This window comes from Frankliniella occidentalis, unplaced genomic scaffold, assembly GCF_000697945.3.
Source record: "Frankliniella occidentalis isolate FOCC.00 unplaced genomic scaffold, Focc_3.1 Scaffold16, whole genome shotgun sequence".
Lineage (NCBI taxonomy): Eukaryota > Metazoa > Arthropoda > Insecta > Thysanoptera > Thripidae > Frankliniella > Frankliniella occidentalis.
The window spans coordinates 824,125-841,035 of record NW_026267146.1 but is presented as its reverse complement, the minus strand read 5'-3'; the positions used below and the strand labels follow the sequence as shown (position 1 = coordinate 841,035).

General features: G+C 47.6%; 2 protein-coding genes across 2 annotated transcripts; one reads left to right on the top strand and one right to left on the bottom strand.

The window, feature by feature from the left end:
• Nucleotides 1-1,275: 1,275 nt before the first annotated feature.
• LOC113205901 (phospholipase A1 member A-like) lies at nucleotides 1,276-15,064 on the bottom strand. The gene is made up of 8 exons (XM_026421695.2): nucleotides 14,883-15,064; nucleotides 14,355-14,586; nucleotides 12,652-13,063; nucleotides 11,274-11,419; nucleotides 8,997-9,245; nucleotides 7,193-7,384; nucleotides 5,549-5,699; nucleotides 1,276-4,263 (listed from the first exon to the last, which is right to left on the bottom strand). Exons 2-8 carry the CDS (start codon nucleotides 14,422-14,424, stop codon nucleotides 4,230-4,232), a joined length of 1,254 nt encoding a protein of 417 aa, XP_026277480.1. The 5' UTR covers nucleotides 14,425-14,586; nucleotides 14,883-15,064; the 3' UTR covers nucleotides 1,276-4,229.
• Nucleotides 15,065-15,538: 474 nt separating this feature from the next.
• Nucleotides 15,539-16,911, top strand: LOC113205916 (dolichol-phosphate mannosyltransferase subunit 1; the record flags this gene model as incomplete). Its single annotated transcript, XM_026421719.2, is given in 6 exon segments — nucleotides 15,539-15,726; nucleotides 15,940-16,039; nucleotides 16,116-16,226; nucleotides 16,309-16,499; nucleotides 16,595-16,709; nucleotides 16,787-16,911. Coding segments are annotated over 6 exon segments (780 nt in total). The 5' UTR covers nucleotides 15,539-15,568.

The window sequence follows — 16,911 nt, the reverse complement described above, 5'->3', positions numbered from 1 at the left end:
TTCATCGAAGCTCACAACACATTTTTGAAATATTAATTACAAAATATGTCGTAAATTTAATTAATTTATCACAGTGTGACTCCATTTTGTATTTGTTATTTGTTGTCCGGCTGCTCCGTGATCCCGGTGTTTGTGTTGACTGTACGGCGCTGGGCGAGGGGTCCCGCTCCCCCACTTCCAAAATAAATGTATAACGAGTCGGCGAGTTAGGCGCGTGCTGGGAACAATTTCTTAAGAGTTGCACGGAATTTTTCGCGAATGAAGCGCAAGTTTTTGATCGTTCTGGCGATGTTTGGCGGTTTTTTGCGAGTTCTCACGATGCGACGCGAGTTTGACGCGAGTTCGACGTGAGTTCGGTGCGGGAAAGTGTACTATGAGTTAGCTAGTAGGGGACCCCTCGGCGCTGGGTCACGGTTTGACTTTCAGACGGGCCAGACGGGGACTGCAGGAGAACCGAGGTACGTACCTCGGCCGGTAACGTACCTCATACTCAGGGATCATACCCGGGGCACGTTATCCTGGGTAAGTACCTCAGGGTACGTTGCCAACCGAGGTTTGTCCCTCGGATCCCCTGCTGGGTGCACCTCAAAACCGCACTGCGCACTGGATATACAAAATAACTTTTAATTCTGCAAATCTTTCGTATCTCTACGATAGCTACATAAAAGTCAGCAAAATTTTGCATCTCTTATAGGCACTGCAGTGCTGGTTTATTGTCTTTACGGTAGTGCCAAACTTTTAGTGTTCCTTCATGGTATAGCTGATGGCTGTGGTGTGGCGGTTCCTAGTGATTGTCTCATAACTTTTTCAAGTTCATCCATCTTATTGCATTTTTTCCGCTTGCGCCCTTGCACTCAAACAAGGGTTTGTATTTTTCAGAAATTACCTAGCTGTTAAAATTTTTTATTGCGCGCAAGCTACACGTAGTTTTGAACGTACTTTTTAATGCATTTTAAAGCACAAATTGTGCCTAAGTAATGATAGAACTTTCTTTAAGGTGTCATGAAAATGTGAATAAAATGGTCTATTCATATTGACTAAGGTGGTTGCGATGAAATATTTTTCACTGATGTGCTTTGGGACCGGACGTGTCCCCGTGTTTGTGGTGACGACACGTGCACGTGTCGCACTGTACAATCCATAAAGCCAAAAGAGGCAAAGAAGTACCGAGTCGAATGTCTTCGCGACGTACTCTCGCCGTACGCGCGTACATATCATGTCTGAGTGCGCAAATGGGCAGCGACGGAGAGGTAGGTCCGAGAAAAGTGCTTCCTGTTTATGTTATTAATTTTATTGTACTTAGGAAGGTGCAGTAAAAACATCTTGGTGGGGTGCGCGACACGACATTTAAACGCCCTCTGTGAGTGATTCGTAAAAAACCTCTGAGGCGAGGGGTCGTCAACTCTATTCCTCGGTACACTGACTGATATTTCTACAAATATTACGATATTACTCCGATATTACAAACATTGCCAATATTACGCCTTACACGGCCAGTTGATGTTGACGACCCCTCGCTACGAGGTTCTCTTCTACATCTAACGATTGAGTATGTAGAAACCTTAAGAAAATCTCCACCAACGACTTCCTATTATTGGTGCAAATGTGAAGTAGACGCGGTTCGTTTTTTCCAGGAGCTTGGATTGAGCTATATGATGATAGTCGAAAGCACTTTGTACATCACTTTGGCGTGCACTCTGCGTGGCCATTATCCGCTGGCCGACCAGCAGTGAGTGGTTAGGCGGCTCGAAATAAAAACACACGATAGATCTCGCACAGAGAACCCATCTCGGTGTGTTCATCCTTAAATAAGGTGTCAATGATAATCACGTGCCAAAAATGGGCCAAGTCAAATCGACGAAAATGACCAGTGTGTAATGACAGATATTAAGTAAGAAGATACTCGTCAAAAGATTATAGACTTGTCAAAGAAAAACCAACAACAAGAAACAGAGCAACTAGTACAGGTTGGCGGTCGGATCTGCATTACTTTTTCACGGCCTGCGCGGGTACTTTTAACACGCCGTAGCTTTACACCTACCCACTTGAACGGCATGTGTCGTCTGACCACGAGGTCAACTAGCATGACTCAAACGTAAGTGGATATTAATTTTATCCGCGCTGCTTCTCCACTGGAAACACAAAGATGGAACTTGTCGAATTTCAATGATCGCTGGCTGGTTATTATGTTTCGGTGGCTGTCGGCGAAATTGCACTGGAAATGCAAGTGTGTGAATGTCGCTCACCTGTAGGTGAGCGACATTCCATTCGTACACTTAGGGGGGTAAACGTGTGAATTTTCTAGGAAAAATTCACACCTTTACCCCCTTAAGTGTACGAATGGAACGTCGCTCACCTGCAGGTGAGCGACATTCGCACACTTGCATTTCCAGTGTGCAGAAAAATGCCGATGCCGAGAGCATGCTGTTACTTTTGAATTTTCTTTAAAAGTATGCAGTTTCTATCCCAACGTTATCGTCCTATTATATTGGTTTCCGCAAAAAGAATAGCAGTCGTTTGACTTGCGGAAGAGATCAATTATGGTACCAAGTATTTAAGCCACAGCGTCCGTGCCGGTGCCACACTCCGCGCCGTCGCCGGGCCAGGGCGTCCGGTGATTCGCACCGCGTTACAAGTGGTCACTGCGTCTGTTGCCGATTTACACAGTAAACCAGCTCCAGCCGAGGCTCCAGCACCAATGTTTGCAGAATTATCGCACTTTAAAGAAATTCGAAAACATTTTCGACTACTCTGCTCACTGTGTTGCTTTGTATCTTTCTTTTTTGTTTTACAAATTAAATGAACTCATGCCAAAAAATACATGAGCAGTATAACATGTCCAAAGGCTAGCCGCCGTCTTTTCAATTAATGTAAATTATCAAGGAAAATTTTGAGAATTCAATTTCATTTCTTCAACTCTAGAAATTCTCAATTTTCAAACCTTAATCCCTCACGTGTTGTGGCACGCGGGGCTCGCGCGTGAGTCTTGCCAAAATCAATTACATTGCAATGCTGGCGATCATCTCCATCAATCACGTTTTTCTTTCCTTCGCTATCAATATCAGCACTGGGTCACTTTGTGTTGCTGATGCAGTCGCACAAGCGACTACTCTAGCCGATGTTCGCGCCTCCAAGGTCGCGGGGCGCGTGCTCAACAATATCAGCGCTGAAGGCTCCTCGGTTTGTAATTGTACTGTCACATCGCTAAAGGGTGCGCGCAACCACGCCGCGCCTTCCCATCCGTCGATAATTAACCCATCAATAATCGGTGATCGGAAATAAGCGCCCGTATCGTGCGAACGTTTCTGCGAAGATACTGGCGAGTCGGGACTGACGCGCTGAAAATGTCACCGAAGCGCATCCTTGCGCCGCCGGTCCGCGGTTTCCAGCGCCGGCGCCACGCCTAAAATATACCCTGCTTGGAAAGACCGTTTTCGCCCGGGCCAAAGGATGTTATTTTGGACTTCGGGAAATTGATGCCTCAAAGTGACCATTATCGATGATGTTTCGACCGAGAGGACACGTCAGGACGCGGCTGATACGTGAACCTGACATTGGTAGTAGCTCTCTACACTTTTAAAATGTATACATCACATATGACAGTTTTTAACTGCGAAAATGGGGAGTGGCGCGGCGGCAACAGCATAAAGTTAGCTGGCACGGAGCTGACGCGAAGCAGACGTGGAGCTGAAGCGAGCTGTCTTGGAGCCGACTTGAAGCTAAAGTGGAGCCGACTTGGAGCCGACTTGGAGCCGATGCGTGGAGCTCGCACGACTGTCCTTCTCATGGGCCGTGGCCGAGGCAGACTGTCCTTGACGTCGTCCAGTTTAGTGCGAATCAGCAGGGAATCCGTGGAACTTGCGTTCGCATGTGGACGCACAGCGTGCGAGAGGAGGGGACACTTTGACATTAACGTTCCCCTATTCAAAACCATTATGTAAGTGGGTCGACCCAAACAATTTCTGGAAGAGGAAAGAACAAGGTCTACGATTCGGTGAGAACTTTAAAGCCTTCTTTCCTAACCCCACTACTTCAACGTACGGCATTAAATTGCCCATATTCTTTGCAGAATCATATTCCTCGTTCTCTCCTCTCCGACCCTTTTTCGTGATGTTATGGTAATGAGTAGAAGAACGCTAATTTCAAACTCTCCCGCCACGCACTGCGCTGTGCGCGGGGGCACTACACTGGACGACCTGGACGACCTGCCGGCCGGTCCGGGGCCGGTCCTAGCGCGTGGCGGCGTAGTAGATCCCCGGCTGCCTGTTGCGGCGAGGGAAAAAATACAAAAAACACACAATATGAGAATGCTGATTAGAGGTGTCATGAGCCCTCATGTCCCTCCCCAAATAAAGAAAACGAGCCACATATGGAAAGAGTGACATGCGATGCGATCGGATGTACGGTGGTTTGGGCTCGGCAACACCAACAGACAATTTATTTTGAAAAAATAAAAAAAAGAATTCGTGCAGGGGTGCACATGACTACTGTACAACACTCTTTGCCAAGCCTTCATTCCCGAATCAGAGCAACAGCACATGTACCACTTGCAGCAATGGGCCATTAGCTCCCCCTCCCTTTTACTCACTCACTCACTCACTCACTTACTCATCCTTGCACCCAGTGAGCCATTGGTGGGAAGTCGCGACTTTTTACACGACGGCGGGTCACCCCACCCACCCCACCTTTCCATTTTATTTATGTTTTATTGAGATCTAGATTAACTAAGTTCAGAGGTATCATCCTCTCAATTTTTTTGCATTTAATATTTTTTATGGGGGGCTGCATGGGTTTAGGGGAAATTCCAAACATCATACAGTGCTTCGTCCGGCTTCGTCTGAGGCAGTTTCGTAATGGAATTGTCGGTGTTGAACATGTTCTACTCAAACGATTCCATGACAACACTTTATCCTACACAAATCACTGCAAGCGAGACTGCCAGACTGTACGCCGTCGTGCGGCACTCAAGTTTCCAGAGTTCAGTGACGCGGCGAGCGGGGAGGTGCAAGAAACTGCTCGCCGACGTGCGCGCGCGCCTCTATTACATCAACCGATGACTCAGGTCACTCCGGCCAATTTATTTAGGATTGTACCGTTTTTTCCCCAATCGGCGCTGGCTACATATGCTTTTTGGTCGTTTAAAAGAAGAACGCTTCGCCCTTCATGCGTATGCTCTGTTTTTGCATTGCCAAAAGCAGCAGGCCGCGCTTCGCTCCACTTTACTGATAACTCCCTGGCGACTTAAGTGTAGGTCACCGCCCAACCACGCTGCACTGCACATCAGGAATTGCCCAAGTACGAGGCGTTACCTTCAAACTAAATTATCTAGATCATGGTATTTTTGTTTTTATACTACAGCTACAATTTAAAAGAGATCCTACTGCTATTTTTGTAAAACTTGCCAATTTACTTAAAAAGTAGAGATGAAAACTGTACTACCAGTGTCTCACACCCCAAAATGTACAATAAAATTGCACAGTTTTTAATTATTTTTATGATGTACAGTTTTAAACTGTTGTTCGTTGTACTTTAGTGTATAAGTACTTACGTGGTGTCACATCGCTCGCCCATTGCACCCACGCGGCCGCTGCAGCGTCCCTGCATAGCGTCTCGGGCCGAGTCGCAGCCCACGGCCGAGAAGTTCACGTCGCTGATGGAGTCCCGGAAGATCCTGAAGGCCTTTTCGTGGCTGCATATACCTATAGGAGAAGACAGAGTCAAGCATACGATCTGTGTCAGAATGAGCCTTCGGTGCTCTAGTAAATTTTACTGCGGGTCCTATACACAGCACGGAAAATATTTTCGCAAAATATTTTTTGGGTTATTTTTGGTGTCAATATCTCTCCAGAGTTGCAAAAGGTATAAATTGAACAACTTACATCTAAAATTGATTCTTAAATTTAAGTTAATCCTTTTTATAACTTTTGTAACTCTAGCCTAAGAGATATAAACACCAAAAATCCACGAAAACAACAAAGAACAGTGGTAAGTTTTCATGCCCCGGTCATTCAAAAAGTTCGCCGTAACGAACCTGGTGAATTCAGCAGCTACGAGCTCTAATACCGCCTGTCAGATAGGCAACATCGTGCTTGCAATACATGCGTGTACTGCGGGGTGGCCTATCCTGAGTCTCACAGGCGCCGAGGTCACGCAATCAGGCACTTGAATTTGAGAAAAGCGGGCGTTCTTTTTGGACGATCACTATGTGTACGGCTTCCCGACAATTTCTTTTCGCTGTGCTCGTGCGTTGTTCAACTCGCTTCTCCTGTCACGATACAAAAAAACCTCTGGTACGTCATTCCTATTCAAAACACACACGACGTAAGCGAGCGGGCCTGCTCGGCTTGCGACGCATGCGCTTTGGAAGTCCTGTGGACGGAAAAAAGGCTTTGGCGCTCATCGGGTCTTTGAACACCTGTATGAGAATATGTGACACTTCGAGTGACTGACACTTGCTTCTCCCCAATCAGAATTCAGGGATTGTTCCACACTCAACTATAACTACCAAACACGACGCTGACTTAACAAGCTCGAGAAAAAAGTTTGGGTCATTCACCCAAAAGTTTGGACAAATTTGAAAATTAGAAAGAAAAGAACCGTAGGCTATGAACTGTTTCGGGAGAGGCCACCAATTGTTCGTATAATATTCTAGTTAGTGTAGTCTAATGGTTCAGTGTGAGACCGAAACTGATTACTTTTAGAAAGAAAACTCCAAACTTGTTTTAAATTGTTGTCCAGAATTTATTTCTTTGCAAATGTAGAGGCAGGGGGGCCACTCAGATTATGATTTCTTTGGTTTAAAGAAATGCCATCAGTAAAGACAGTCTATAAATATTAAGGGCAATTTGCAGCAGAGAAAATGTGTCTATCATGGGACGCACCAACACTGTGTGGAAAGTTTCCAACAAATCTGTTGCTGCGTACGAGTGCACAACAACCTACTTGATTGCTGTTTTTTGTCGTTGTATTTTTTTTAATAATAAGAGCCGATTTTCAGATACAGGTAGCAGGCAGGCAAGCAGGCAGACAGGCATGTAGATATGACAATGGATCCGACGGACTTGTCGGCCCATGTACGGAAACTCACTGCCACATACTAAAACTAATGAACATCCAAATGAAAAACTTAGGAGGAAGCACAGGTTGTAGACTACACGCAGCGCGGTATGAAAGAAACAACTTTTTATCCTACCTGCGAGGTCAGGCAGGCACCCTGGCTGGCTCATCGTGCCACCGTTTGGGTAGAAGTCGATGTGTCCGACGGGCTCCTCCAGGCCCAGGAAGCCAGCCGTCGTGTGGATGACGTCGACCAGGAAAGCGTCGCCGGAGTCCAGGCGTCGCTGCAAATCCACATCGCGGAACCCAGGCCGAGCGGGGTCCAGCCCTGTCGAGCAAATGAAAAGATAAAAATATTCAAATAAAGTATTCACAATATTTAAAAAAGAACAAACAAACAAACAAAACATTTGTTCACCATAAATAAATTGGAAACACTGTTATTCAATTTATGTGACGTCACATTACCATTGTCATATTCGTTTCGATGTACGTGAGTGCGTGTCACATTCGTTAAAATCTAACTGTAGAACTTACTATGCCAAGTTATAAGCCTGGGCTGACTCACGTCGAAACTTATGTGTCATCATGTCTTAATCAATATGAAAAGTTTAAGATGATACCGAATGTGACGTCACATGAATTGAATAATGACAGTGAACGAAAACTGATGAAAGAACTAAGCTGTTACATTTAATTACTGCAGTCTTATCTTTCTCCAGGCGCATACAGTGCGCCAATCGGACCTCTGATATTCAAGCTTCGGGTTCAAAAACTGCAGCGCTGCAGTGAGGGGCCTTGGATGGAGAGTCTTTTTGCTCCGACGCGCACATAAGCGTATGATCCCCGGTCTGATCCATGCGCCCTCACGGTATATGTCTGCCCCGGTCTATCCTTGAGCTAGTGGTAAAGGCTATCCATGTATGATGGATGAGCGGACACTTGATCGGGCATTGAACTGACCATGTGATAAAAATAATTGTTAAGCGAGTGCGAATGACACAGCAAGGCTCTCTCCCGACCCACCCGACCAAGGCGAAGATGGGACCCGTATCATTTCTCAACAATATTGCACTATTTATTTTGCTTTACACATTCTTGCGTTCGAAGGTGTATGCTTGCCGATATCGCAAGAATTCACTGATAAATAAAGTGTTGCACTGGCGTGCACATGCACGTGCTCAACACTATGTTTGACAGGATATTTGAATATTTCGAAGTGTTCAACAGTAAATTTGAACACTTTCATTTTTTTAAAGCTTCATAGCCAACCCAGAAGTTGAACACTTTTAAGTGTTCAACTTTACTGTTAAACACTTAATAGTATTTAAATACCCAGTCAAACACTTGAACGTGTGCAACACGTTGACGCCAGTTGAACACTCTATTTATCAGTGAACCCGACGCCCGACACAGGAGGACTCCTACCGACTCTTACAGCCACTGTTAAAAAATATTGTCAAATAATCACACTCTTTGTAGTGACTTGTTGGTTAAAAAACAACATCATTCGTTTTCATTGGCACGTGGCAAATTTCCTTCTATTTTCCCGTAGTGGTCCATAACAATGATTCCTCCTTTTCACCATACTGTAACAACACAAAAAAACCGTTGTAAATTTTGGTAGCAAGATGTATCATTACAGAACGAACAAGTTTGTTTCATTACAAATTTTTGGTGCAGGCGGAAGTAAATAACCACTGTTTTGGATTAAAAATTTGTTACAGAAAATTTATTGAACGTCGTTGGATTACAACATGTGTTGTTTTTAACAACATTTGTTGCTATCAAACTTTGCATCAAATCTGTTGTAAATTTACAACAAAATTTTTAACAGTGAGGTTGCTTGTAGTCATTCTTCTGGGACGTGAAAATAAGAAGTTTGAACCCAATGGCCGGATAAACACGAAAGATTAAAGCGTACAGGATAACGAACTTACCAGAGATCCTGTTGACCTTGCCGGCGCGAATATTGGCGCCCGCCACACCGGCGACGTGGGCCCCCAGCGAGTGCCCCACGAGGTGCATCGATTCCGGCAGGGCGCCGCGCGTCGCGAGCCAGTCCAGCAGCGCGGCCAGCTGGACACCCACCACGTCCACGTTGGAGCGTGCGGTCGGGTACCAGGGCACGGCCGACAGCGGGGACCAGTCCACCGAGACAACGTTCACGTCCATGGCATACAGGTAAGCTAAACACGAGGAAAATTACTACCGTTTGGCAGTCAAACCAAAGTATAAAGAGCGTCAAACCCGTCAAACCCTCTGAGAAAAACTAGTAAGGGTTACAGGAAAAGTTCCCATAATGTGTGTTTTGTAAAATTACATTTTGCAATTGTAAAATCACAAACACTATGTATCGACTTGGAATTCATTGATGAGCAAAAATAGGCTGTCGTAAAAATTCACAACATGTTTTGTAAATCGAAAATAAAAAATAAGTTGTAAATTTACAAAGATATTTTTACGGTGAAATACTTTTCTTCTCGGTCGGATTCGGGACACATTCTACCTTGTTTTGTTTTCCGTATTTTTTACCTGGTAGATTAAAAGACTACAATAAAGCAACCACAGCTCGCCCACCAAATCTTGTCTTGGATTGGTAATTAGACAGGAGGAAAGGGGGGGGGGCAGTCTCCCGCCTCGCTCTCTTCCCCTTTCCCATATCAACGTTCCATGGGTAGACTGGCAATCTCCATATAGCTACACCGCATGGAGAGCAAAAGTCCTCTCCGCCTCCGCTACGCGCGTTCCCGACCAATACAATAAAAACCTCATCGGAGACTCACAACATCGTTAGCAACGTCCAGCACCACCACCACACCCGTTCCACTCAGTTCAAGAAAAAATGAAACTTCGCGAAGATTCTGCTGGGCAAAAAATTGCCAGAACCCGTCGTGGTTTTTTGGGGAAATCACACACAACTCTTAGTCCCTTATCAAGAATAGATTGACTAGCGAAGTATTATGCCACGACTGGTCCGCAACTGTTTCAAATTAAGATAGCGAAATATTCATCAATTTTTGTCTACTCTGAAAACTCTAATGTGATACTGTCCAACAGCTAAGTGCAAAACCATGTGTATCACACTTGAAACTGTAGTACCAAACACTTCGAGGTGTAGTGACACACGTATCACACTGCACTTTTAATTGTGATTACATGTGTGGAACTACACCTTAAAGTGTCATACATGTATGGTACTACAGTTTTAAGCAGAGTGATACACATGGTATTGCACTTAAAACTGTTAGACCTTATCACACTTGAGTTTCCAGAGAACGAAGATGTGTCGGGATTTTACGTAAGCTCCGTATCGAGCGTTAAAATCACAACAGTCGCAACGTTCTTTCATCTTTGGCGCCCTCGTTGTGGTTGCCAACGTTATCACAGTTTTGGGAAACCCTACGTCCATCATGATCCGTCTTTATACCGTCACCCTCGGTACAGTGCGCCACCGACGCGAGAGCTCCAGGCTGCAGCTTGACGTCACGGGTATGTTTGCATATATACTGTACCTTTCTTTCTCCGGCTGTCATGCCGTCTTTTGTTTTCGACGCGTCTTAGACCGCGACTCCGCCGGCCACTGGGCTGGGCCCGCATGGGTTCGACTCGGGAAGTTTCTTTGCGTGCGGCCATGGGTGCCATGAGGAGGAGGAGGAGGAGGAGGAGGAGGAGGGGGGTGTCGGATGCATTCCTCATTATGCTAAATCTGACGACTGACTGTCTCCTCGCCACTCTTTCTGCCCCAGTAAGCGGCCGAGGGCCGTCTCCGTCTCGGGAGAACTTATTGTGGAACACAGGAACTTTCATGTGTATAAGGTTAATTTACGAAAGCGATCAACCAGAGATATGTGAGGTTGATTCTAGTTTTTTAAAGTTTTGCGAGTAGTGTTCCTGCCATTCTTAAGTTTGATAACTAGGCTAAAAGACACTAAAGATTTTAACACGTTTTCAAAAATTGAATTTCATGTCTATCTTATTCAAATACCTTAATTTTGTCCCGGTATTCAAATTAAGCACCGCATTTCTTCGACAGAAAATAAGAATTTAGCCACCATAACTACATAGGAAGTGGGGAAAGAAAACAAACCACTATCGTATTACCATGACATCGAAACAACTGTCAGTTCCGACCATGAACGTCTCTACAAGAGAGGTCGGGGACGAGAAGCGCATCGCCCCAGAACTCAGGGTCCCACCCCACAGCGTTTCCTCACCGTCCTTGATGGTGGTCATCATGGTTCTATTGACATTGCTGCCGAAGCCGTGGATCAGCACTTTGGTTGGCCTCCTCGCATTGAACCCGGACGCCTGGAGGCTGTTATCATCGCCGACCTGGAGGATGCCCGGCTGCACGAAGTTCCTGAAGATGAAGAAAAAGTATGGGGGTACGTTGAAATACAAAGATACAGTGTGTGTGTGTGTGTGTGTGTGTGTGTGAGAGAGAGAGAGAGAGAGAGAGAGTGTGCGTGTGTTGCTAATACGTGCATCTGGGGCAGGGTGAAGACGCGGGCAGACGAGACCGACAAAAACGTTTTTTATCTGGTCGCCAGTATTAGAACCCGAGTCCCCCGGGGAAGGGGGAAAGGAGGGCGTGACGACGAGCATCATCGGAGCGCGCCGCGCCGGCCGCGACCACAGTCCACTGCAGAGATAAGGCCCCGGGCAATCCCCCCTCCCCGGGGACCCTGTGGGGTCACAGCGGGCTTTTGGCGAACGCCTAACATCAGCTGGTTGTTATGAAATGCTAAACAACTAAAACTTCCCAACGCTGCAGGGAGGAATCACGTACTGTGTTTTTCAGTAGGGCATTTTTAAACGGACTCGTTGGGGTCGTTTTTTATCCGTAGAGGGGCTGAGGCTGGGCGTGACCGAGCGCACCAGATACCTGTTGTACAGCCTCGAAAGTTCTCTGGCGGTCAACCAAACTTCTTGGCTGTACAGGTTTTCGAGCAAGTTAATTTGTGATGTTGTCTCCTTGGATTAGCTCAACATTGTGTGTAGGTAACAAGAATTGTTAACGGTTTTTTTTTTAGCACTATCGAATTAATTTTGACATTTTATAGTGTCGTTTTCCCTCAAAAATTCTTTCAAGAAGGGGCTGCATGGCATGTCTGCACACGGAAAAATGAGTATAGTGCCAAGATAATTTTGCCGAACTAAACTGCGCCGAAAATTTAGGACGTCTTGTGCGCATTGATAGCGCGTTGCTTAGCGTTGGCGCTTGCATATGTTTGATGTCGGTTCTTGTGCTAGAAGAGTTCTCTAAGTTGTCTGTCGAGCCGCGGGGCGTGGGGTGCGGTGCGCGGGGGCTCCTCTCCCAGCAAATAATAACACGGACTTGTTTTCCGTTCCAATTTCTATACGAGGGCTCCGCGTGGCCCGCGAGCCCGCGAGGCGCTCCCGCGAACACACTTCTGGAGAGGCCGCACAACATTGCGACTGACGTTCGTGCATGAGAGGTGGTCCAAGGACCCCTCACTCTCCCCTCCCCGGCCCAACCCTTCGGCCCCTCCGACATCACGCATGGCTCCGCACATGCTGCTGAAAAACACGAGAGAAAAAGCCAATATTTTCACTCTTTTTCGCGCTCACCTGGTGAACACGTAGAACGTGATAGAGGATAAGCCCCTCTGCAGTTGGGGCTGCTGTTGTCGCTGAGGCTGCTGCTGTTGTTGTTGTCGCTGAGGCTGTTGTGGCTGTTGCTGCCGGGGCGGCTCTAGATCGGGCTGCTGCACCTCGAACGTCCGCGCCTGCAGCTGCGGTGGCGGTGGTGGCGGTCGTGATGGCGGCCCCAGCTGCTGCACCTGGGGCTGGGGTGGAGGCTCGGGCTGCTGCGTCCGAAACGTGAGTTGCTGTTGCTGTTGCTGCTGGGCCTCGTAGGCCTGCTGCTGAGCGGCCCTGTTGAACGCTTTGCGGAGCGCGGGCCTCCTGAAGTGTGGCTGCGGCTCGGCCACCACCACGTTGTAGCGACGCAGCGGGCGGACGGCGCGCCGGGGCCCCTGCGCTGGAGACAGGACAAGACGGCGGTGAGTGAGCGGTGCGGCGGGGGCGCCTGGTGAGTATGCAACCAAGCATACGCGCCAACAGGCCGGGCGGCGCGTCACACCGGCGCGTCGGCGGGGTGTACAGAAAAACACCGAAAGGCAGCAGCCAGAACGGAGCAGCCCTGTGGCCCAGTGCTACACCCTAAATGGGGAGGGATCTTCAACATACAAATTCGTATGTAGGGGGGTGCAAGTTGTATACCTAGGCTAGGTACAGATGCTTTGTATTCTAGGCAATTTTGATCCAAATTTGTATTATTAATTTATATCTGCTCAAAGACACATCAAGTCAAAAGACGTATACGTACAAAAATTGTCCCTGGCCATAGGGTGAGGAGAGGCAGTCTTGGGGACTGCCTAAAAACGTTTTGTGTCAGCGTCGTCTGGAGCAAGGCCAGGCCCGAGGCCAGGCCAGACCACCCATTATCGCACCCCAGACGAGCAACAGTAAGGCGACACGAGGCACAATCGACCTTCAAAAGTACCATCCCAAAACACACTGGCGCGCTTCAAACGTTTTCATCGAAGCTGCAACTGCTTCCGTTTGTCCTGTTTATTTCCTCGTTTGGTCCGGATTGCATCGCAGGCGCCCAGCCCAGCGCTCCGTGCTCACGGCGAGGCCCGCCGCGCCCGCCTCCCGCTGCGTATACAGTCACGACGACGAGGACTTGCGACTCACAACATGATGCACAGAGCACAGGACCCAAAACGCAAAATGGCACGGCGATCCGACGAATCGGGGCATGCGTCACCATGGTGTCATGCAACTATAATCGTTTTGATTTTCACGCGCTTTGGCTTCCATGTTGAATGTGAAACGGCTGAGGCAGAAGTAGGCAGAACTCAACCAAATAATGCCGGATTGAGTGTGAGCGGGTTTGCTGGCGCGCTCGGTGCCGTTGGGCTCCAGAAAGATTGCATAAACGGGGACATTGATATTTGGCGCAAAGGCGCCCGCACACCTGCATATACCACAGTAAACACTAGGGCTGCTTCTGGTTTCACTGTACCGGATGCGAGTGTGCTGGTGGGCTTGCCCATCGTAGCTCACCAAGGCGCCTTACTGCCCCGTGCGAGTATGCAACCCGTCCGCACGCATGCATCCGGTACAGTGTAACCAGAAGGAAGAAGGACGCGGATGGAGCGGGACCACAGGGACAGGGCTCAGGGAGGGATTCGTGGACCCCCCCTCCCCACCCCCCTCCACACACGCACACCCTCACCGATGTCGTCGTCCTGGTACTAACTCACCTGACAGGTGCTGAATGGCGGCCAGGATCAGGGCTGCCATGAGCAGCCCCGTGGCTCCCAGCACGGACATGTCCCGTGTGATGTGGTGTGCGTGGGTGGGTGGAGCGGGTCCTGGACCTGCAGGCGTGTCCTCGACGTCAGGCTGGTCCTGGACTTCTGCGGCTCCACGCGCAGACCGAACGCCGCACCCGGTCGACTATGTCTGCCCTCGAAAAATGATGCTTCGGAGAACCTTTACCACAAAAATGCCATAGAGATTTGCCGTCATAATCGAAATGCAGAGCACATTCTCAGTCATGAACTGTTTCGTAGTGGCGCTCGCACGCACTGTAGGGCGACCAGAAGGCTCCCCGGAAGCGCCCCCTCAACCTGCGAAAACAGGGGAGGGGGTGTTGGAAGAACGTGTGGCAAGTCTCTGGTCGCCCCCCACGAATGAAAATAAATGAAATAATGACCAAATCACCCTTTGCCCACCCTTTCACATCGACATCGCCCACCCCAGATGACCACCACCCCCGTATAACCCACCTCGAGCGGCGAGTGCTACTGCAGCGCGGTACGCGGGGCGCTCCCTGGCTCCTCGAGCGGCGTCCGCGACGGCACTCCGCGTGTGTTGTTGTCGGACGCCACGCGCCGCCCGGGACGCTGCGACTATGAGTATATTTTTCGTCTTCGCGGAGCGAAATTGGAGGGAAGCGCGAGCCTTTTGCGGTTACCCCGCCTCGCCAGGGCTGAGCCCGGCTGAGCCGGAGGGGCCGCCACAACGGAGCCGCGTCCCGAAGGCCAGAGGTCCTGGGCGGATATTCCCATTCGTCAGAAAAACACAACACACACACACACAAATTGCAGAATTATACCGCGTTGTTAATTTTGGTAGTTTCCCTCAACAGCAGATAGGGAACACCCAACGACGACGGCTAAATGCTGGTGGAAAATCTCGAGACCGCAGGCGCATTATGGATTTTGGGATTTTGCGGATCATGAAGTCTGATCTGAGCCTGAGGAGTAATAAGTTTTTTTGTGTGATGGTGAACATATTGGGAGGAAGCAGCGGAGCGAATAGAGAAATAGGGAGGGAATGCCTGAAGCACGCTCCTACGTCAGCGACGGTATACCAGGGACTCCCCTATGCTCGGCAGCTAAAGAGGGGGGGGGGGGGGACTCGGAACCGCACGAGGCAGGCCTTCTGTTTCGGCTGCTATGTGTATGTTGTGATGTACCCGAAACGAGAGACGCGATCTGCCAAGATGGCAAGAGACAACGAAGAAAAGTCCCGTACCGGCGATAAGTACTCAATTCTCCTTCCTACGTACAACGAAAGAGAGAATCTCCCCATAATTATTTGGCTCATTTGCCAGTATTTGGATACAAGGTATGACATTCGCGCTAAGCCGGTTGAACTAGGTTAGAATCTGTCTGCCAAGTCAGTTGTATTTGTTTTCTGCTTTCCTTAGCTGATTTCAAGTAGCCCTCTTAAACCCTCTGTCGCAAAATTTCGCTGAAATAATGTAAACGGCGTATGAATGCATGCAAGTGAATAACCCAGCTAGGAATAACTCAACTTACCACATATCTTATGTTTCAGTGGCTTCAATTATGAGATAATTGTGATTGACGATGGAAGTCCAGATGGCACTTTGGATGTTGCGAAACAACTTCAAAAAATCTACGGCGAAGATAAAATTGTAGGCATCTTACAGATTTATGATAAATTCCTCCTCTACGTCAGGGCTTGACAACTGTGGCAATTATTTGTTGTAGGTGTTACGACCAAGAGAGAAGAAGCTTGGGCTGGGAACTGCATATATTCATGGAATGAAACATGCTTCTGGCAATTTTATTGTGATCATGGATGCTGACCTATCTCATCATGTACGTTATAAGATGTAACTATCAAATTTTGATTGATTGATTAGTCAAGTCATGCTCACAAGATGTTTCATATTGTTTTCAGCCTAAATTTATTCCTGAGTTCATTAAACTTCAAAAAGAAGGAGACTATGACCTAGTGTCAGGAACCAGGTATATTGGAAATGGTGGTGTGTATGGATGGGACTTTAAAAGGAAACTTGTTAGTCGGGGAGCCAACTTTCTTACCCAACTCCTGCTACGTCCCGGAGCATCAGATTTGACTGGCAGTTTCAGGTGAGTTCTGAAATTTCAAATAATTCACTGCTGCAACTAGACATTCTGAATCACTTTCCATTTGCCTAATCTTCATTTTGGTGAAAATTTTGCAGGCTTTATAAAAAATCTGTTCTGGAAAATCTTGTAGCTCGTTGTGTTTCTAAGGGATATGTTTTCCAAATGGAAATGATTATCAGAGCTAGACAGCTGAACTACACTATAGGGGAGGTAAGAAATATACAGCAATGTTCCTAAAATTTTTCTCTTGATGTTTCTAGTGCTCTAACTTACTTGGTATTCTTTAGGTTCCTATTACATTTGTGGATCGGGTGTATGGAGAGTCAAAATTAGGAGGTTCAGAAATTATTCAATTTGCAAAATCTCTGTTGCATTTGTTTGCAACCACTTAAAGATGTTACTTATTCCAATA